The sequence below is a fragment of the Cricetulus griseus genome, chromosome 3 (assembly GCF_003668045.3).
Source record: "Cricetulus griseus strain 17A/GY chromosome 3, alternate assembly CriGri-PICRH-1.0, whole genome shotgun sequence".
Taxonomy (NCBI): Eukaryota; Metazoa; Chordata; class Mammalia; order Rodentia; family Cricetidae; genus Cricetulus; species Cricetulus griseus.
The window spans coordinates 261,270,236-261,293,354 of NC_048596.1; the positions used below are offsets into that span (position 1 = coordinate 261,270,236).

General features: G+C 41.0%; 1 protein-coding gene across 2 annotated transcripts in view; it reads left to right on the forward strand.

Annotated features, from left to right (window-relative positions):
* Nucleotides 1-21,261: 21,261 nt before the first annotated feature.
* Nucleotides 21,262-23,119, forward strand: part of Tmem170b (transmembrane protein 170B) — a 39,099-nt gene continuing 37,241 nt past the window's right edge. The window contains exon 1 of one of the 2 annotated variants that reach the window (XM_027410415.2): nucleotides 21,262-21,386. In XM_027410415.2, coding sequence (XP_027266216.1) covers nucleotides 21,290-21,386 — 97 coding nt within the window. In that variant the 5' untranslated portion in view covers nucleotides 21,262-21,289. The remainder of the gene's footprint in view (nucleotides 21,387-23,119) is intronic. The other variant, XM_035442932.1, reaches the window with a different exon arrangement.

Below are 23,119 nucleotides of genomic sequence, written 5' to 3' on the forward strand. Positions count from 1 at the left end.
ACTTTTTTGAGACTATCTGTTACTTTTGGAGCAATTAAAGATGTTTGTTCTTTTTTTGGCAACCACGATCACTTCCAAACTAAAATATAATTTTGTCTTCTTTTAGAACAAATAAGAAAATGGCACTAGGATTGAAGGGAGGTGGGGGGGTTGTGATTTTGCCAGAGCCCCCCAAACTCTTGCTTTGTATCTAGATAGTGCTTTGGTTTGTATGTGATTTACCCCAATCCTTCAAGTACTGAAATGTTGGTCCCAGTGTGGGACTATGGGGCTATTGGGGCAGTGGGGTTTAGATCACAGTACATTACTCTCCAAGTTAATTAAGGCAGGCCTTGAGAGACTGGTTTACTTCTTTTTAGAATGTGTTTTTTTTTAACAGGGCTTGGGAACACCCCTTTATTCTCTTCCACATGTGTACCTATCATTGTGATACCATGTGTCATCAGGCCACCACCAGAACTGCACAGACGCCAACATCATGTCCTTCAGAACTATGAGACATGAACTTCTTTTCTCTATGAAGTACCTAGTTACAGAAGTTAGTTATTTTATTATAGTAACACAAAAGTGCCTGCATAGATAATATAAGTGATGACACTAATGCTAGATGAATAATTTTGGTTGGTTGTGCTTGTATTATCTTCAGAGCATTAAATTATTTTTATTTAATTATTGTCAATCAAATATTAAACAGCCTTTGGGGAAAAACAATCTCCACATGACTCGTGTCTTTACCGTGGCCATCATCTTGACTGCAGAATTGCATTCTATGAAGGGGTAGGAATATTTATTATAGATGTTGGTATGAGGAAGACACAGAGCTAGTAACCAAACTTTATACTGAAATGCAACTGTCTGGGGATTTCCTTGGGTGGTCAGCAAGGAAATCCAGAATCTGTCCCATTATTGAAGCCTGTGGTTCAGGACCTCCAAGCCATTTTCTTAGAACATCCCTTCACCTTACATTCTTATCTTTGTGGTTTCACTCGTAAGACAGCTCATAGGACATCATGACAATGGGCTCCATGGTAACAGCAGTGAAGAGATTATCTAATCCTGACATCCTTGAGCATCAAGTCAAAATTCAGAGAGAAAAACAGAGAACCTCCATCTACTTCGTCTCAAGTCCCATTAGTTTCATTTCAAGGTTTTTTGGTGTTTGTTTGTTTTATGGTTTTTTTATTTGTTTGTTTTTTGTTTTTATGGTCTGTGCATTACTGAAGATCCTGTGTATTCTGTCCTGAAGAGGTTTGAGAAACGAAGCAATGAAATTATAAGAGCATCTGAAAATATGATTGAGAAAAACTTAACTGACCAGACATCGTGCTATTTATCTTTGCTTAAAAAGAGTTTTCTAGGCATGGTGGTGTGCACATCTGTGAATCTAGCCCTTGAGAGGCAGAGAGTGGAGAATCAAGACTTTAAGGCTAGCCTGGGCTACATAATAAGTTCTAGGCAAGCCTGGGTTATGTGGTGAGACCCCCATCCTAACAAAAACCAAGCACCAGAAATAAATATATATGGTTTTAATTTAATGGTACATACATATATCAAACTATCCATGTTAACCAGAGTTGACCTCTGTTGAAGTATCTCTTAATTTTAAGATACTTTTATCCAATCTCATGGCTTTCCTTTTCAAACTTCAGAAATAACACTCAGGGCTTTCTGTGACGTATAAGCAATAAAGAAAAGAACATCAGAAACACTGAATATATCTAAGGCAGTGCTTAGAAATAGATTTCTTCTAATGTTCCATATTCTCAGGAAAAGCTGTGAGATGCATGTAGGTCACTTAGTCATTGCATATTTGGACCTTCCACTGAGTCATTACAAATCTCGGGATTTAAAGTTCACTCTTTGAAGACATCTCTTCTCAGAAGATACCATTAAAATAATGTGGCACTTCTGTGTGATTTCTATTGTTAGCACTTTGGGGATATTTTAGCTCTGTCTGTGTCTCTGTGTCTCTGTGTCTCTGTGTCTCTGTGTCTCTGTCTCTCTCTGTCTCTCTGTCTCTCTCTCTCTCTCTCTCTCTCTCTCTCTCTCTCTCTGTGTGTGTGTGTGTGTGTGTGTGTGTGTGTGTGTGTGTGTGTGTGTGTGTGTATTAAATCCAGGTTCTTACACAAGCTAGCAAGCACCTGACCACTGAGCAATGTCATCAACTTTTTTTTTTATTTCTCATTTGAGATGGGCTCTGTCCTAGTTGTCCATACTTACCTTAGACTCACTCTGTAGCCCAAGCAGGCCTTGTATTCAGGCTCTTTCTGTCTCAGCCTCCCAGGTATTGAGATTACAGGTCTGTGCCACCAAACAACTCACTTTAAACATAACACCATGCATGTAATTATAGGGGTTAAATTACCTGTTCTTTGGGGAATCTATCATATGAAGTATTACTATAGGGTTAGAGAGATGAGCCAGTGGTTAAGAACACTTGCTGCTCTTCCAGATATGTAAGCAGAGGGCCTGAGTTAGTTCCCAGAACCCATGTTAGACAACTCAAAATGCCTGTCACTCACTCTAGCTCCAGAGTTCCAATGCCCTCTTCTAGCCTCTTTGGGCATCTACACACACACACACACACACACACACACACACACACACACACACACACTCACACACACACACACACACACACACACACACACACACTCACACACACACACACACTCTCACACACACACACACACTCACACACACACACACTCACACACTCACACACACACACACTCACACACACACACACACTCACACACACACACTCACACACACACACACACACTCACACACACACACACACTCACACACACACACACACACACACTCACACACTCATGCACATGCACACCCACACACAGGCACACAGGAACAAACATGGATAAAACATTTTAAAGTATTTCTATAGATCAAGGTTTAACCATCAATTAGTAAATATTTAGTATGCTGTGAAAATTCTGTAATACGTACATTGGAAAATTACCGACAAACAGCAGAAATTAGCAACCAACAAGAAAAAAATTGAAGTGGGAATAGGAAGCAATCCAAAATTGACCTCTCTGGACTGTTTACATTCGTTTGTTCAATTTACACAGTGTCAGGTCTCAGGTTCACTATATACTATCAGAAGCTTCTAGAAGATGCGCATTGAGCACTTGTGCTTCACAGGGAAAACAGAATCAGAATCCAAGGCTCCCGACTATGGATTTGACTGTTTGTTTCATGGCCATAGTCATTGTCTTGTCTGAATTTCTAAGAATTTTCTGGGAGGAAAAAAAAATGGAATTTTGATGCTTTTGTGAGAGTAATACAGAAATTACTGCTGCCATTTTAGATGAAAAAGGAGATTTTGCATAATTAACTTTGAACAAAGTGTTTTGATTGAATTTTTTAAAGAGAAAAATCACCACATTGTAGCCTTTTCATAAACATGCATGCAAAATACTAGAAATCTAAGTGTACAGATATAGTAAAATAATGATAAACCATGGCAATGTGGAGTTTATCTCAAGAATGCAGAGCTGGTTTCATATTCAGAAATCAATAAGTGTAAATTGTATATATTGACAAAATAAAGAGTCAAAACCATAGGATATTCTTAATAGATATATAAAACACACTTGGAAAAAGACAAACTTTTAATTTAAAAATATACAAAATAGATGGTTAACTAAACTAGAAATTGAATGGAAATCCTTGGCCTGATAATGGAGATCCACACAAATCTTTTAAATATATATATATATATATATATATATATATATATATATATAATATGTAATGATGAGAAATTGCTGTGTTGCCTTCCCAGATAGAGAGGAAGGTGTCCTTTTTCATTGTGTATTGAAATCCTAGATGGTCAAGTACAGTGGCAAAGTAAAACAAGTACCATAATGTTTATTGAAGATGAAAACCATTAGGCACCTACTAAGCAACTAGTGAAACTGTTGTGTGACAAGATTTCTGCTGGGGAGACACAACACACATCTGCTTATTCCAGATAGGGATCCCAGGACTAACTTGTAGGGTAAAAAGTCTAACCACACTTCTGAATTTTGAAAACACATCAATTTCTGGGCTCATCCCAAGCTCAGGACGTGAAATTCCACCAATCCCCACATTGGAAATACGCACCCTGGAAAACTTTACCCCTAATAAACCCTATGAGCCTGCCTTCCACTTAGTTCTTGGCGCTTCTGGCCCAAGCAGAGGCAGCCACCCTTTTGTGTCTTTCCCAATAAATCTCTTGTATGAGGTTAATTGTTCATTGTGACTTTGTGGATTCTTTGGCCCTCAACTGTCAGGATACCTTTCCTTTCATAGTGGCAGCATGTACCTTTCCCCTCAGAGTTGTAACACTTACATGACCAAAGTGTGGACACCACCCAAGTCCACATTGGTGAACCAATGAGTTTTATTGGGGTTACAGGAGCAGAAATAACTCAAAGAAAGCTGCATCACCAAAGCCCACCCCAGCATGGGTGACAACTCACAAAATTGGAACCCTGGAGCCCACTGCACAGCCTATAGGCAGCTCAACAGGCTGGAGAATGACCTTTCCCAATAATTCAGTAGGTCTAAACCTTTCCTGGGCAGCTCTGCTGGTTTCTGCTTCCTCCAGGAACTGGTCTGGTCTCAGGGACTGCAGGCTGGATTATTTGTGAATAACTCATCAGGCTATACTGATTACTCTGGGAGGGAGGGGCCTGGAGAATAAAGTCAGTTTCAGGTACTTCCTAAAGCAATTTTGAGTTGATAACCATCTTTCTTAAAACCTTTCCCATAGGATGGAATGTTTCAATATTGGGAAGAAACTGCTGCACAAGAGAAACTAAACAAATTTAACTATAAGTTGCCTTATCAATATTCTAAAATCAATAATTTTATGCATTAACATCAGACAATTGGGAAAAATGTTTCATTTACAGTGGCAACTTGGAGGCATCAAATATTAGTAAACTAATTAATAAAGGTCATACAAGATTTGACATTAGAAATTATAAAACTGCTGAGAGAAATTAGGAAAACCCAGATAGCTGAAGATATATACTAATTTCTGGATAAAAAAGATTCACACATACTTGAGAAACAATAAAGTTGAGGGTTTATACTAACTGAATTCAACATTTACTAAAGTTATATTCAGCATGAAATTGCTATGCCATCATAAGAACCAATTGGTATTTTAGCCTAAAAATAGAGTTCATTGCTTTTCAACAGAGGCAAAGGAAAAGCTTCCCAACAAAAGGTGTTGGAACTATTAGATATTTAGGTGGAAAAAGTTTATTCAAAATGAATTTGAATGTCCTTCAATACTACTTTATCTAATATGATAATCCATGCGCTATTGTTTTCTATTCATACACTGGTAGTTTATTATTAGCTAATCAAAGTATTGTTTCTAAAAATAAGGTGATATTCTTATTGTTGGGGTATTTATTTTCAACAAAAGCAATTGTTTTAAATTATAAAGGAAAAGTTTTTTTCTTTGATAACTCTAAAGGTAGCATATGAAGTAAATAAAAAATTTCCAGGACCACACAACCCAGAAATTACCTGAACATGACATTTGGGGTAGTTTTCCAAAGCCATTCTAAATGTACAATGCCATAAATTTTGTAAATTTCTTAGCATAGTATTATGCTACTTATAATTTTTTCTTTGTGAATTATTAGGATTTAATTACTTTTGCTTGTATGTTATCTTTCATTTCAACGTATTTCTTGATTTTTGTGATTGCATTTTCAATGGCATAAATTTTAATTGTAAGCTATACTCAAGTCACACTTCATTAGATATATGCTCATAGGGTTCATGTCAAGCTCATAAACATTCTTATTCCATTGAAATGCCCCACTCAAAATATGCCTTATCTATTGAGCAAGCATGCCTGGAGGAAGTAATTTTGAAACAGTGATATTTTTGTTGTCTGTGGTGACTTTGAGTTTGTCTTATCTGCTCAGTACTTCTTTGCCCATAGTGAAATTTAAGGAAGGTCATAAGCCAAACATTTTAACATTGCATCTAAATGTCGTGTTACAGGAGTAAGCACAGAAACAGTGATCAGATCATGGCTTACAGCACATATAACATTGCATGACACACAGGATTGTCCAAGTGCTCATGATCTGACTTAAATTTGTCAGTTTTCCTCTCAACCAGGGATGTTTGTTCTTCATGTGGCCTGAGACTATAGCCCGATACTGTGAGCTGAAGAACAGAGAAAGGCTGTTCTCAGAAAGACAACAGGAGGAAAGCAAAAAAGAGAAGCAAGGATGTACCAGAGGTACTTCCCTAAGCCTGCTAGCTATGGGCCCCTGGTTTCAGTTCCTTCTAGAACTTCCCTGGCTTCCTGCCTTTGGGTTCTAAGAGGATCCTTGTTCATAACAATTTCTAATTTCCCTCCCTCCTTCCCTCTCCGCTTCTTTCCTCCTCCTCTCCCTCCCTCCCTTCATTATTTCTTTCTTCACTCCCATCCTCCTGCTGCCCTTCTTTTCCCTTTTGTAAAGTTGACTTGTTACCAAATAAACCCAAATAATACAAAATAAAGTGATTCATGAGATGCTTTCTCTTATAAATAATCAACCAACCCCATTCATGTTCTATACATTCTTGACTTTACAAATGGAAAGCATCACCTATCTAGTCCCTCAATATAAGTTCAATTTTGGTTGCAGATCTATAGTGATACTGTCTCCTTAGCCAAGTTATTGTATATAGAAATCACCCCTGCTCTAATGCTATTCTAGTGTGAATGTGTGTCTTCCTGACCAGAGAGTGTATATTGTTAGACAGTGATTAGAATTTGACATCTAATGACTCCTTCAGGTTGTTGTTTTCCTAAAATTCTAATCCCATAATGTAGTTCTTAGAAAGGTATTGCACTAATTTTCCCTAAGGAGACATGAATAAACATCTTTTAATCCAAGACAGAGCATCAACAATAGACCAAGGAATGGATTTTACTCAGTCCAATATGTGAACCAAAGAGTTTATTTGGCTTACTTATAAGAACTTGGGGAAGGGATTACTTTCAGTAACTGATAACCCCTCCAAACAGCTGCATTAACACACAGTTCTGCCATTTCATGGATAATGACATCATGGAAGCTACATCATAGAGTCCTACTTTTTAGTTAACTTGACAATTTCTATTGACTCTGGCATCTCCCAAGGTCATTTACATCTAGGAGGTGGAGGGAGGAAAGAAGGCATCAAAACTGGACTCTCAGGTAAGAGAACTATTCCCCTATGCCTTCAGCCTACTAGAGTGATATGGTACATCTTTTACTGATACCATAGAACTATCTGATATTGTAGTATTGTAACGATAACTTTCCACCTGCTGCCTGGATTCTGCCACCACTTTAGGGCCCCCAAATAACACACAGAGTCTTATATTAGTTACAGTGCTGCTGGCCAATGACTGGGATTTCTTATTTGCTAGCTCCGTCTTAATTATCAAACATAACTACTAGTCTTTATATTTTTATAAGGACTTATCTTACCAATGACGCCAGACTTATGTGTCCTCTCTTCCTGGGATCACATGACGACTCTCTCCCTTTCCTACATTTCCCAGAATCCTCCTTTTCTCCTAGTCCCACCTAACTTGCTTCCCTATTGGCCAACATTGCTTTATTTATCAACCAATAAGAAAAACATACACAGAAGGACCTCCCCCATCGTAGTGTTCTTTTTATTTTGTTGCCATGGGAACTGGGCCAAAGTAATCTCTGAGATGGTTATGGGATGATCATGTTATATCTAAAGGAAAAATCTATATTGAAACAAAGGGAAATCAAATTCATTTGCTCTTACTATTATTTCAAATGTTGTCAATAAATTTAACCCTGTAAAAATGAAGTACTAAAAAAATTAACTCTTGAATGTCAGTGAATTCTGTTTTCAAACATTTGGCTTGGGTTCAGCAGACAGTTCTGTGACATGACTTTAGTGATTGAGGCAAAGAGGTAATATTCACTCACAGTGCAACATTTATTTTCAGTAATACCCACTGTGCTAATCAGCTTTCTATTACTATAACCTATTACACCTTTGAAAGAAAAGGTATCCTGGCAGTCAGAAGCCAAGGATTACCTACAGCTCTGAAGAGAAAGGTATCCCAACAGAAGTGTTACAGCTCTGTTCCAGAGGGGGTCAGTTTCCCCAACAAAGTGTTACAGTCCTTGCTCCAGGAAAGGTTTCCCCAATGTAAGTGCAACAACTCTACTGTAGAGAAATGTTACAGCTCTGCCCTGCTAAGGGAGTTTCCTGTCAGAAATGTGGCAGTTCTGTTCTACTCTGTTGAAAGTTGTTACATCTCTGCTTTCCTCTGCTCTGACAAGAAATTCATTACCACAAACCTCACTCCAGAGATTTAATAGGAGGGAGGAATCCAGGAGAGTGTTTCCCTCTGCCTGGGTGGAAAAAGGGCAACCCCAAACGGAACAGGTAAAGGGTTTCTTAGGGGTAGAGCTTTCCAAGGTGGAGAATTTCAGGGTGGGGATTCATAGGATTTCAATTCTTGAGCTTGAGACAAGCTCAGAGATTGGTTAGATTTTGTGCTCAGGGATTGGTTGGTTTTTGTCCTCTGGGATTGGTTGGTTTTCAAGCTCAGTGATTAGCTGGTTTTTGTGCTCAGGAATTGGTTGGACTTTAATTCCTGAATTGGTTAGGGACAGGGTATGTTTCTTTGGCTCTGGTCTCAGGACCAAGGTTTTCTTTCACTGGCCCTTTTTACCCTATAATAATTGCCCCTCAAAGCGTCTTATACAGAGAAATGTTTAATTTGTTTTAAGGATTTGTTGGTTTCAGTCCGCGATCCTTTTAGCTCCATGTCTTTGGGCTAGCACACATTTAGTTTTCAGAAACTTGTTTTCTATATATTCTATACAAAATCTCATTATCAAACTGTTGGAGAACTTTATTAAACTAAACAAAAGTGACTCAATAAGTACCCAACAGTAGTTGTCAGTGCTACAGCATTGCAGAGAAAGAAGAGATGAAATGTGGAAGTGATACAAAGAAGCAATATATAAAATAAGGCTGCTCAGAGTGGTGTAAATGTTGAACTTAGAAGTTCTGAGATAGAAAATAGAGAGGCGGAGAAAAATATAAACAGAGATGCTGACTGCAGGGACACTAAGACAGAGGGTTCACCCTGTCTGATAACTTCTGATAACTTGTCTATCACTCTTTAGGCTCTTCTGAAGTAAGTGAAAACTGAAATGGTTTGAGAGAAATTTCTAGAAGGGGGTGAGGTTTGATGTGGGTCTTGAAGGCAGGAACCTGAGAGAACAAAGCATTGAATGTAAAACCTGAGCCAAAGCATAGCATTGACAACATGGTCTGTTTTGCAGAGGAGTGATCCATCTTTCTAGACTCTAGTGTGTTCCAGAAACTGTGGGCTTTAAAGTGCACAGGTGAGTATGGTGGATAAAGACAAATCAGAAGCATTTGACTATGAATGGCAATACAGAAGGGGTTGCTGAACCATGGAGCATCAGGAGAGAAACTGGGGCAAGGTTATGCAAGATGCACTGGATGGGTGGAGGATGAAGCCAGGTAAGCTAATTGGGGCATCCTATAGTGATCCATCTGTCACACAGTGGAGACCTTACCAGCATAGTGCAGATGTGAGAAGGGAGGGGAGATCAGTCAAGAGATGAAAATATCTGGTTTCCAAGCATGAATAGCTAGAGAAGACAATGGGCCATCTTGTCTAAAAGGAGTCTGCATGTGTGGGATTGGGGCTTAAGGGAGAGTGCAGGGTGGAAATGCATGTTGATATATAAAGAATAGCCAATGGCATGGAAGGTTCTACTGAATTCAAGGAAATGGAGATCTTTGGAGAGGGCATGTGAAGAGCAGGATGGAGAAATGTGAAGATACACCAACATGAAAGGCCTTGAACAGGTCACATGAGCCAGTGTTGGTGGAAATATGCAGCCTGGAAATGAGACTCAAGGGTTGTCAGAGAATTAAGAGAACAAAGTGGATGAGGAGCCACAGAAGCTGAATGTGGAGAAAGATGACCACTTAGAAATCAAAGAGAAGAAGAATAGGAGTGATGGACTTGCAAATATAGGCAGTTATGAAGCTGTTATGAGTACAGGCTCTGACAGCCACTCTTCCTGGATGTTGGTTCCACTAAAACAGGACAACTTGATTTGCAGAGGCTTACCCACTATAATCTACCAGGTTGACCATCTGCCATCGCCCTAATCCATGTCTTTCTCACCAGTTCAGCATGTGATCTTATTCAGAAATGAGGGTATTGCAGATCTAATGCACCAATATGAATTCATGCTAGAGAAAGATGAGTTTGTAGGGCAGTGTGACCGGTGTCCTTGTGAGAAGTGAAGAGAGACATAAGGAAGACACCTGTGCCTATAATGTCAAGAGCAGAGGTGAGGGTTACATAGCTGCAAACCAAGAAGCATCCAGGGCTGCTGGAAACAGCAGAAAGTAAGGGGAAGGCATGGATCAGATCTGGACCCAGCATTGTAGAAGGAACAGGGCCCTTGCCTCTAGGACTATTAGAAAAGACATTTTGTTCTTTTGAGCCCCCAGTTTGTGGCATTTTGTGATGGCAGTCCCCAGACCCTTAATGCATTCAGCCACCTTGTTCTTAAAGCAAAGATGACACTATCTTCATAGCGGGAAGTATCACAGTGAAAAATGCTTAGTACAGTGTCTATTCTGGAGCTAGAGTTCAGGTAAGTGTTGACAATATGTAATGTTATTCTTTATGGATCTGGTTGTGGACAGAGGGAAAGAATGATCCTAGTCTGCTATGGAGACAATAAAGTCACAAGGTTTTTCTTGCGAAATAATCAGTGCATATTTAAATCGAGATGACAAATGCCTCACCTATGAAGACATGAGTCAGTTTAGATCAAAAGACGCATTCTCTAGGTTGGCCACTTAATTGGTGTGACGCCACACTTCAGAATTTCAGAACACTAGACTCACCCTCAAATTACAGACATTAGTATCATTGAATACAACTGTTACAGGAAATGCCAATTTTATCAAAGATAATTATAGGCACCCACATATGAAAGAAGAGAATCTTATTTTAAGTGAAAAATCAACTTTCTTGGCTTAAATTCTCAATGACTTAGATCCTGACAAGATTTTCTTTCAATGTAACTTTTCAAAATGGTACACTATTCATGATTCTCTCTCAGACATGTAAACAGCTCTATCTACCCTGTCTGAAGCCTCGAGAAGTCCAGGGATGAATTTTTAATTGAATTCTACTCAGCAAGTTCAAAACAAATGACTAATCTAATTTCATGGCTTTACTTTCTCCTCATACTTTAGGCGTTGGTACAAAAGCTTTGCAAGGTTTTACTAAGAATAGAAAAGAACAAACAACAATTTGAAAATGCTTAGCAAACTGCTCTATCATGTTCACATGTCCAGAAAGGAAGGAAGATGAGAAAATAACAAAGAGACTTTGAAAATTGTTCTCCTTTAAAGTAATGGTCGAAGCAGTTCCTGGAAGCAAGAAGAGGACCATTAAAAAATAGAACTATGAGAGAGTGTAGCTCAATAGTAGATTGTCTGTTTAGAATATTTCCACCATTTTAAGCCACATTGAAATCGTTCATTATTTTTTAATTTCTGAAGAACATTTAACATGAAGTCTATCCTGTAAGCAACAAGACTAATGTAGACCAAGAATTTGGCCATGCTTTATCTTCACCCTGGAGTAAATTAAAGTCCTTATTTACCCTTCTACTGTACTTTGAGCATCATAGTTGACAGTGAAATATTACATTGTACTTCATTTGAACTTGTAAATCTAGGACAAATATAAGGAGGCTGAACATTAAATTCCAGTTCCCTTGGAATCAGACTCTGAGTATTTGAAATGTTCTCTGGTTTCAAGGAGGAAGTTACATTTTGTTGTGCAAGTTGTTGGTCATAGAGCCTTTGGCAGACTGAGAGATGACAGTCAACAACTGCCTAGCTCAGTGAATTTCTCAATATATATATTGGCCAATGGGATTTTAGAACATTTCCTTCCATGCATTTCATAGTTAGGAAAGACAGAGATACTTAGGGAGTGGATTATCTTTCTAGTTGATTCAATCTTAAATTTGTGATTAGACTGTAAGTCTTTGGTCACGAGGCAGGCTTTGATATTTTACTTTTCAAAGGCAAAGGCCAGATGTTCATCTTTTTCTCTTTTATATATAATACTTTCAGCATTTATGGAAAATAGATACATGCATGTAGAGGAAAATAATCGTTGATGAGATATGGATATAGATGGTTAATTTATTAAGGGGAAATCACTTACATGAGGCACTGATGACTCAGGTTAGTCTCAGCAGCTCTCTGAGACCTGACTGGAACCTGGTGCGAGGACAAGTACCCCTCTACTCTGATCTTTATCCCACACGCCCCTTATGCACCTGTGGGCATGCCCAAATGGGCATGATCAGCACCACAGGTGTGTAGAGGTCTTTCCCTACAATTCTTAGTTTAAAGAAAAGATTCACTTTATACAAAACTATACACAAAGATGGCAAAATTCAAGTATGTGCTAGGAAAAGGAAGAGTATGAATATACACCCTCAAGATCTAAAGCCAATAAAACAATAAAAGCAAATGGCAAGAACTACAGATCCAGTCCTAAGGCAAAGGCATAACAGAGATTGCTATAGAGCGGTACTAAGCTGGAATGTATAAGTCTTGTATCTAATATTTCTATCTAAGGAGAGAGAACAACAACTGTGACAGCCTAATCTTCAACTTCATCAAAGACCCGAGAAGAAAGGTAACAATACTAGAGTAGGCAAGAAGCACAGGTGAGCAAATTCCAAAGGTGCAGCGAAGACAGAAACAGCAGGCTACCTAGACAGTCACCCAAAGTCTCACAGCAGTGTAGGGGCAATCAGCATTGGCCAAGGCCTAGAGTATCAGACTGACCAACACAGAAGCAGGGAGCTAGAAAGGCTGTCTCACCCTGACTTGGCAAGGTTCAGCAGTCTTCTATATTATCTCCTGCAAGCACAGTAGGACAGCATGTCCAAAGTCAGCAGTCGAAGTGGGGGCAGAAAATGGTGCCCAACATTTTCTCAGGAATAGCTTGGTGCTGTCAGGAGCAAATGTGTCTCATGTCAACAGAGTACTAATATTAAAATATTTAAATGCCACATTCCACAGGTCTATGAAGTGTTGGAAGATCAAAATCTATGTCTGACAAATCTCATAGAATGTGGGTGAAAATATCTGTAATTCTCAGGAACCTAGGACAAATTCCTAAATAATTTAGCAAGGACCAAGATTACAGCAACATAACTCTATACACATATAAACATGAGTCTCTAAGACAGAGGTAGTAGAAGTGTCTCAATCTGACGTAGAACTGTATGGTGCAACATGATGTCTCTGTCAGTTCTAGCGTTTATATATTAGCCTTCTATGATCTTTGATGGAGTTGAAGACAGATAGTTATAGTTTTTCTTAGTTAGGATAAACGATAAGTTACATATAAGATTTTAGACTCACAAACATAGGATAGGTGATAGAATATTTTCTTTTAATCTTGCTAAATGTTAGTGAACTAAATATTGTAACTATAGTTCTTACTTGATAGCTGTTTTGTTATATATATTTTACTATGTTAATGTTAAAACACTTCTTTTTATTTAGACAGAAAAGAGGAGATGATGGGGAAAGTCCTTCTGAGTATATGTTTGTCTTATTGGTTGATGAATAAAGCACTGTTGGCCAACAGGGAAGCAAGGTAGGTGGGACTAGGAGTTGAGGAGGATTCTGGGGAATGCAGTAAAGAGGAGTCGCCATGTGATCCCGAGGAAGAGAGGACGCATGAGGCTGGCGTCCTCTGTAAGATAAGTCCTTATAAAAATATATAGATTAATAGTTATTGTTGATAATTAAGACAGAACTAGAAAATAAGAAATCCTAGTCATTGGCCAGCAGCATTGTAACTAATAGAGTCTCTATGTGTTATCTGGGGGCTCTGGAGCAGCGGCAGAATCCAGGCATCTGGCAGAAAGAGTTATCATTACACATACATGTGCATGTTAATAATAGATTATGAGTGCACACCTATATATTATGTAATATATTCCACATATTTACTGAGTACTTATATGTCATATATAAATATATACTAACTCCTGAAGGTGAGTATTTTGCATTTTACATTTATCTCACAGTTTGTAAAACCTTGTAGTGGTTTGAATAAGAATGGCCCCCACAGGGTTATATATTTGGGAGCGGTTGGTTTGAATGGATTAGAATGGCCCCTATAGGCTTATATGTTAGGGAGTGGTTGGTTTGAAAGGATTAGAAGGTTTAGGAGATGTGGTCTTATTGGAGCATGTGTGGCAATTTTTGAGGAAGTGTGTCACTGGGGGTGGGTCTTGAGGTTTCAAAAGCTCATACCAGACCAAAGTTTCCCTCTCTCTCTCTCTCTCTCTCTCTCTCTCTCTCTCTCTCTCTCTCTCTCTCTCTCTCTCTCTCTCTCTCTCTCTCTCTCTCTCTCCCTCTTTGTTTCTCTAGCTATGGATCAGGATGTAGCTCTCTGGTACTGCTCCAGCACCATGCCTGCCTTCATGCTTCCCACCATGCTGATAATGGACTAGCCTCTGAAACTTGAAGAAGTCCCAGTTAAATGCTTTCCTTTATAAGAGTTGCCCTGGCCATTGTGTCTTTTAACTACAATAGAGCAGTGACTAAGACAAAGCTAAAAACTTAAGATCCGGTAGCCACACCTGCTCAGCTCATGACAAGGGATTTCTTTAACGGTGCCACAACATATTTGTCTCAGAGTTGCCTGTTGATTGTCTTTTCCTATGAAAATGTAAATGTTCTGTATCTAGGGCTCTTGATAAAATCATTTGGCTCTAGTAGTTGTGGGCCACCCTGACTTTCCATCTTCACTGCTGATACCGTAATATCCTGTCTTTTAGGCTGTCTTCACTCCCATGATTGTAACTTTGCTTGATAGACACCTGCACCAACCTAACGGAGTCTCCATAAACAGTCATTCTTCACCTTCGCAGTTTCACACAGTGCCCTCTTGGGGACTTCTTGCTTGGCATCTGACCTTGCCATACATTGTAGGGCTTTTGAAGCTTTCTGGAATGTGATGCTCTCGCTTTTGCATGTTTCATGCCTGAAAAACTGTAACAAGTGGTCAATGCTATCAAGTTCTGTTTTAAGCTCTAGACGTAGCCTGGCCCCCTTGAACCACAGTTTTGTTTGCCTCTGTGCATGAACTCTGGTGAAACATTTTTCTAGGTGACTGTTTTTCAACAAGGAGTCTCTTCAGTGAGTGACATTGCCAGCCTACGCGCCTTCCTTAAAAATGAATTTGAGTTTTCACAAGTTTGTCTTACTGCCAGGGGGCTTTCCTACTGTTAGGTTTCTCTGTAATGGGACTAACTCCTTTAACAATCACAGTGGCTTTCCTGTCACCTAGTTGTGACTTGAAACTTTCCTGCCAGACTACTTTCCCTGCCAAACTGCAGTTTTCATATCTTTTTTCTCTACTTGTCACTTTCTCCTACTGTAGACCTAGATAAGAACAATTAGCAGTCACCACGACAAAGCCTGAGTATAATCCTATGTTGAAACACATTCTGCCAAACAAATTCGCTCATTACTTTTGAATTTAGCCACACTCAAGTTCTTAGGGCACTGACAAAGTGTCATTCTCTGCCAGAATACGACAGCAATGCTTTCTAGCCTGGTTCTTGATAAGAGTCCTTGCTCACCTCTGAAACCCTGTGAGCTGGGCCTCCACTGTCCACATCTGCTGGCATTCTTCCAAACTCCCACCAGAAGGACTATTAAGCATTGCTTGCAGCATTGTAGGGCTTCTCAAACTCTCTCACACTCCTCCCACACACCTACTCCAAATGTCTAAGAGCTACATGGTCAAGTTTACATAGCAACAGCCTTAACTCTTGGTGCTAATTTTCTGTATTTCATTGGTGGAAGGAATATTGACTTACTGTTTGGAGATTTTATTACTTATTTAAGTGCGGGTATATGTGCCAGGTGCCCTCAGAGGCCAGAGGGTGCTGGATCCCCCAGAACTTCAGATTCGGGCAATTTTACACTGCCTGATGTGGGTACTGGGAAACAGACTTGGGTTCTCTGAGAGAGCAGCAAGTGCTTTAACTGCTGAGCCAGCTCATCAGCCCCAACTTTTTGTTTTTAAAGCAAACAGTCAATGAGGTTGACTCAGGCTACAGCAAGCTCGGAATGGTCTTTTGTGGATTATGTTTACAGTCTTCACACTGACCCTTGAGCTTTCCCATGACATCACCTCATGGCTTATCTACTCTGCTATGTGAGAATTTGCTAAAACAAATGCCATAAACTGGGTAGCTTAAATAATTTATTTCCCATAGTTCTGGATGCTGGAAGACACAATAAGGGTGCCATCAGACTCCATGTTTGTTGAGGGTCCTTTCCTGGGTTGCAACCTTGTTGTTGCATTTTACATGGATGACAGACCGTCTCCCTATCTTTTCTAATAAATTCCATCCACGAGGGTTCCATTGTCATAACCTCCTCATAATTTGGGGAACTGTATCAATTTGGAGAGATGCAAACATTTAATACATAGCATGGTCTACCCTGAAGTTCAGGTTTTCAGGTCTAGTGTATGTATTTGAGGTTGGATCCATGCTTTTCACAGAACTGGAAGAAAATGGCAAAAAAGAGATGAGGCTTCAATATGCTGATATTTCTCATCTTTTACAGTTGGAAAGAGTCACAAGAACTTGTAACTGGGCTTTGGTGAGGAGCAGTGAGCAGTTGGGGAGCAGTGGTAGGAGGGCAATTTCCAACTTACACATTTCATATGGTAAGAGTTTTGAGCCACACAAATATATTATCATTTTCAAAGTAGGAAAATATAAGTAGATATTTTCTACCAAAGGACTCCTTTACAAGTCCCCTTTGCTTGTTCTTTAGAAGAAATATTTACAAGGTAGCAATTCTCATCTGGCTTCGAAAAAGTCCATATTTAAATGTGACAGGAATAAAACCTTGCACCTACTATTATTTACAGATCCAGATTCCATTCTCAGTGCTTAAGGATCCAAATGTTAAGTACCTAGTCCTCAAAAAAAAAAAAAAAAAAAAAACTCAAGAAGTACTGCAATGAAACAGAAGTATAGTGAGTAACATCTGAAATATATAATGAAATATTAAGACTCACAGAAAATGAAACTGAAGCTTAGCAGTTAATGGCCCATTGTAATTAAATGCTCACACTGGCTAATGCAGTTAAATTGGGGTTAGAACCCAGACACTTGAGCTGTAAGAGTAGACAAAATAGACAATCTACTGTGCTATGACAGGGAAAGAGAAGAACAGTTATGAGATGTGGAAATGTCTGGTTTTTAGATTGTTTGGAGTGATGGACAATAGACATACCCTCACCTGAAGTGTTTTATCAGTTATGGTGATAGACATCAGAAACAATCATAGAACGAACCTCAAATGTTGTACAGGTATTTCCTTTAGAAGGTATTTCCTTGGAAGGAAATACAATAAAGTTAAAAGACATAACCTTCCCCAGGTTACATATGTAGTAGACAGTTGCTGTAGGAAAAGACTCTCATGAGAGACAGATGAAGGGGCCCTACCTCTCGATGAGGTGATGGGCAGGTGTTAGATATTGTTAAAGCAGTGTTCAAACACACTAAAGACCCTGTTAGTGTCCATTTCTTATTGTGGGCTCTCTTTCCAGTACTCATTTTCTACTAACAAAGATGTTGAGGATGGATGAATTTGGCCACTTGGCAGGTGTCGATTCTCCCATGCTTCCCTGTCAGTCCTGAGCAAAAGGACTGCCAGTTAAGCAGTTGGCCAGTCTACCTGAACCAGCCCTTTGGAACACTCCATGGATGCCCTGAGGAAAAGGGATTCACACAGGTTGCCCTGTACTTTTTGCTATACAGTCGTTGATGAACTGTAGCTGATCCTGCAACTATTTCTACCCAGGAGAACATTTTTTTTTTCCTGGAAGCCTAGTGGTAGGTGGTTGCTGATACAAAAAGGACTACTGTGTAGTTGGTGCAACCACAAACTTTTAGCATAAGGGATTTTCTGTGCTTGTTGCAAATACCTCTTCTTTGGCTATTTAAGCAGGTGTTCTGGTTCATTTTGTAAGCTGTCTATGAGACAGTGCCCTGTGCTAACTGCCTCTGGCTTCTCTAAAGAGGTGTTAATTTGCTTCCTATTGCTGTGATAAAACACCATGCCCCAAAGCAACCTGGGAAAGAAAGGGTTTATTTTATCCTACAGTCCATCATGGAAGGGAAGTCAGGGCAGGAACTCAGTACAGGAACCTGGAGGCAGGAACTGAAGTAGAGACCATGGAGGAACACTGCTTGCTGGTTTGCTCCTCATAGCTCAGTCAGCTTGTTCTTGTATATAACCTGGGACCACCTGCCCAGGGATGGTACTGACCACAGTGGGCTAGGCACACTGTCATTAATAAAGAAAACACCTCGGGAAATCAGGCAGAAGCATTTTCTTAATTGAGGTTGCCTCTTCCCAGATGACTCTAGGCTGTAACAAATTAACAAATAAATAAATAAATAAATAAATAAATAAATAAATAAAAGATTAACGAACACATCTGCCTATTTGGAGTAGGGTAGATGGGGCTGGAAACATGAAGAAAGCACCAGAAAGAATGGAATGACAACAATAGCAGAATAGCACTAGGGGTAGCAATGGTGGAAGAACCAGCAGAGATGAGTGGCCGGTGGGCTGAGCTGCACAAGCCGCAGAGGGGCCAGCTGCACTGACAATTACAAAAGAGGCAGAGCTACAGGCCGGAGACAGGAGGACCTGGCAGCAGCAGTAGCGCCAACTGTCCTGTCAAACACCTGGAGATACACAATCTGCCAAAGAACAGCTCTTGGAGAGCTTCTCCTGGCTTCCCCACAATTCCTATTGGAGCACAGCAGCAGGGGTCCAGCTGACTGGTAACAAAAGCGCAAAACTGGACTCTGTTTTTATTTAATGAATTTGGTATTTCATCCACTATGGAGTTTTGTATTTTAAAAAATACAGCGTTTTAATGTTACTTATCTTGATAAAAGTTTTTTTTGTAAAATTGCCTTAAATGTTTCATATTTCATTGTGTCTCAACCATCTAATATAAATGCTTGAATATATACATTTTTAAAATCACATGGAAAAGGAAATAAATGTTAACTTTCCTGTGATGTTTACTCAATTATTCGTTAAACAAGTATTTCTGGAGCATTTTATGCTCAGCATTGCCTTGGGTTCAGAATGTTTTCAATATGTATTTTTAATGCATGTTGTAGCATTTTAAATAATACTGTGTAATTATAAAGACCCCAATAGCTTAAAGCTTATGACAGGAGAGTTAAATGAGATGCTCCAAGACTTGGCTATCAGCCTATAACTAAATGTGTTCATATTCCCTAATCATGTCAAATCCCTTTGCTGCATCATTAGGTAACTTCTCTTTCTGAACTTTAATGCTAGGGAGGGGGGGAGTAGTGAATTAGGACAGATAGTATGGCTTCCAGAAAGAAAAAGAAAGGAAGGAAGAAAGGAAAAACAAAGAAATGAAACCCCTTCAAATCACTTAATTCGTCAAAATCAGTTTTTCTCTATATAGGAAACAAATAATTAGAATGTTAAAGCCTTATTTATGGTTGATAATCTATAATCTTTGAAGAGACTTAATTCAGCTGATAAACTAAATTACAGTGGGTTTTAATTCATTTCCTATTAATGATCCCCAAACTTCCTTTTTCTATATTGTGGGAGCAAAAGAAAAATATACATAAATATCTACCTGCATATACATTATTGTCATTTTAAAGTACTCAGCAAGAGCAACAGCTTTAGGCCACTGGACCCTTCAGTATCTGGGCAAATACACCCGATTGTTTAGCTATGGTGTTTTTTTTTTTTTTCACTTCACTTTATAAACTTTTATCAGCAAAGTGTTAAAAAAAAAGATGGAGTTGGGCTAGGAGAATGGGGTGACTAGCACGGTTTTGCAAAACACTTAAATCTTTATTTTTCAAATTAAAAGATTTCAAACTTCAAGGAAGAGTGTAACCCGAATAATTGGACTTGAGATGCTTCTGAGGCTGACCTTTGATTTGAAGGAGAGGGAGAGGGGGCTGATTTAGTTTAAGTGCTGGGCAGGCATGCGTGATGGCAGAGACTCGCGATTGTAGATGAAAAGAATCCTACCACGCAGAAGAGCTAGAACCAACCTTGGTCAGGAGGATTTGGACACCTGCCGGGCCTTGCGTCAGTAAGTGATTTCAGATCCTGCGGCCGCGGGAGGTCAAGTTCTTAACTGCCCGCAGGAAGGCTAGTTGAAATGAAAAGAGGATCTATTTCTGTTTTAATGGATTTAGCAAAGGAAGAGACGTATCCAGGTCACTGGACTCACTCTCGGAAAACCCCGCAAATAAAAACACCTGAACGCTGTCATTTACACCTTTGCAAAAAAGTTGCTCGCAGACGCCCTCACGGAGAGGGAAGGATCTGGAGTCGCGAAGCACCAACTCATAAAAAACTGTCAGCTCCCCACTTCCAAGCTCCGTGCTCTCACGCCCGCCCGGCTCAGCCGCTTCGGGTCTCCGGGGGCGCGCAGTCCCCAGGGGGCGAGGGGCGTGGCAGCCGTTCCCTCGGAGCAGCCAATCAGCAGCGAGTCCCGGCGGTGGCGCCAGTGACGTGGAGGCGGTCCCTCCGCCCCACTGCGGGCGGACGCTGGGAGCAGACAGCCACTCGAGCTCGAGGCCGCCGCGGGCGCCGCACGCGGAGCCAGGGCAGTGCGCGTGCGCGGCCGCTCACCCGGGGGAGGCGGGGCAGAGGGGCGGGCACGCGCATGCGCGCTCCCGGGGCGGTCGCGGGCGGAGGGGGCGGCTCCTCGAGTGTCGGCGACCCGAAGGCCGAGCGGCAGGCAGGCAGGCAGGGGCGGCAGGTGCCGCGGCCGGGCGCCGCAGCCTCGTCGCGCGTCCCCGCCATGAGCCTCGTCCCCCGGCCTGCCCCTGCCGGCTGCCGCTCCGCGCGGGCCTCACGACGTGACCTGAGCCTCGTGGCGTGGCGGGCCCCCGCGGCGCGACGCGGGCCCTGAGCGGGAGCGGCGGTGCCTCCCGCGGCCCAGGCCTCGCCCTCCCGCGCTCCTCGATGTCTCCCCGGCGGGGAGGACGCTGCCTGCGACACCCGCCGAGCGGCGCCCCCCGGAGCGCCCCGCTGCCGCCCCGCGGGGACGATGAGGGCGGAGGGCGCCGACCACTCGATGATCAACCTGTCGGTGCAGCAGGTCCTGAGCCTCTGGGCCCATGGCACGGTGCTGAGGAACCTCACGGGTAATGCGCGGGGCGGAGGGAGCGGTGGGGACCCACTCCACGCGGGTTCTGGGCGTCCGCACCCCCGGCCCCGTGCCGGCCGCTGGAGCACGCGCGAGTCGCGCCAGTGCCCAGACTGGATCACAGTTCACGTTTGTGTCATTAACCCCCCACCCCCGCCCCGCATGCACGCACACGCACACACACCACACACACACCACACACACACACACACCACACGCACGCACGCACACACACTGCTTCTTGTAGTTTCCATCATTTTTATTCTTTTTCTTCCTGGTGTAGCTCTTGCTGACAAATCTCAAACCAAATGCAGTACTCCCCTTCCCGTCTCACGGTGATCTGTTTGCTTGGACCATTCGTTTTCCTTTTTAGAGAGAGAGAGAGAGATGACTAAGTAGATTATAGTGGGTCAGGGGCTGGGCCAAGGTCTAGGTCAGTCAAAGCAGTTGTCTGTCTTCTCTCCTATTTCCTTTTGTCGGTCTGTGTCTTCTTCTGGCCTCAGGTTGCTGCATCTGTGACATTTGCGAATTCAGTAATGAAGGTGATTGGGAATTGAATTTAGCTACATTATAGCATCAGTTGTCAGATCTGTAGGCTTGCTTTATGAAGAAACTTGCTTTTCGTAATGTGGAAATGTTTATACTCTGAGTTCTGAGTTTTTAAACTAGCTTCTAAGGAGCACTATTGATAGAAAAGTGACAGGACTAACGATTTGAGTCCAGGGTATCTGCTTTTCTGATACAACAACCTCTCCAACATTCCCCCCCCCCCAAAAAAAAAAACCCTCAATTCTTTAAAATGTCTTAACTCTAATTGAACATTAATATTTCAAAATCTGTCTGATATCAAGTTCATAGCATATAGTATACATATGTTTATTGACAGAATCTGGCATGATAAAGGGCTCACATGTTTGAAGAGAAAAGTGTGATAGAATTATGTACCACCAGGACAATTTCAGGGTATTTAATTCCTTTTAGATGGAAACTCTAGAGCCAGCACTCTTCTTGGTTGCATGTTTATAGTTCTGAAAAGTTAAATCCACATAGAGATCATTCCAAGATAGACTTCTTTGTCTCACTTATGACATTGTATGTATTTATCCACAGTAACATATTTCCAAAGTCTAAATTGTTTATTAACAGAATAACGATAAAGACTTAGTAAGAATATATGTTGTCTGTATTAATAACTAGCTCAAGGTATTTTACAGAAAGTTAGTCTGGGGAGTCGTAGAGTAATATAAATGTAGTGGGCCCGTGGGCAATATTTAGCCATATTTTAGAACATTTCATGTTCTCATCATTACAATGGCTTTTCAGCTCCACAAGTCTCCCATTTGGTTAGTAATAGCAGATTGCAGACCCAAAGAGCTTTGGTTATCTCTAGTGTGAGCCTAATATTTGCTTATAGAAAGTGGCAGGCTGTGGTTCTGTGTGTCCTGCACATACAGGGGTCCATAGCTGTCCTGCATGTAGCTTGAGGCTTAGTCACGAGGTGCTGACTGCTGTGCCATGTACAGCCTAGTCTGTGCACACACCTCCCAAGACAATAAGCCCACCATTTATTGGATGTCTCCTATGGATTACTCTCTCTAGTCTACAAAGTATATGTACAAAGCAATTCAGGCTAATTGAACTGCCCTAAGTTATAGTGAGCAAATGGGGCTTCAGAGCAAACCTGCCTATAGAATGCCTTCCCTTTTCCTTCTACATAGATCTTTATTCAGC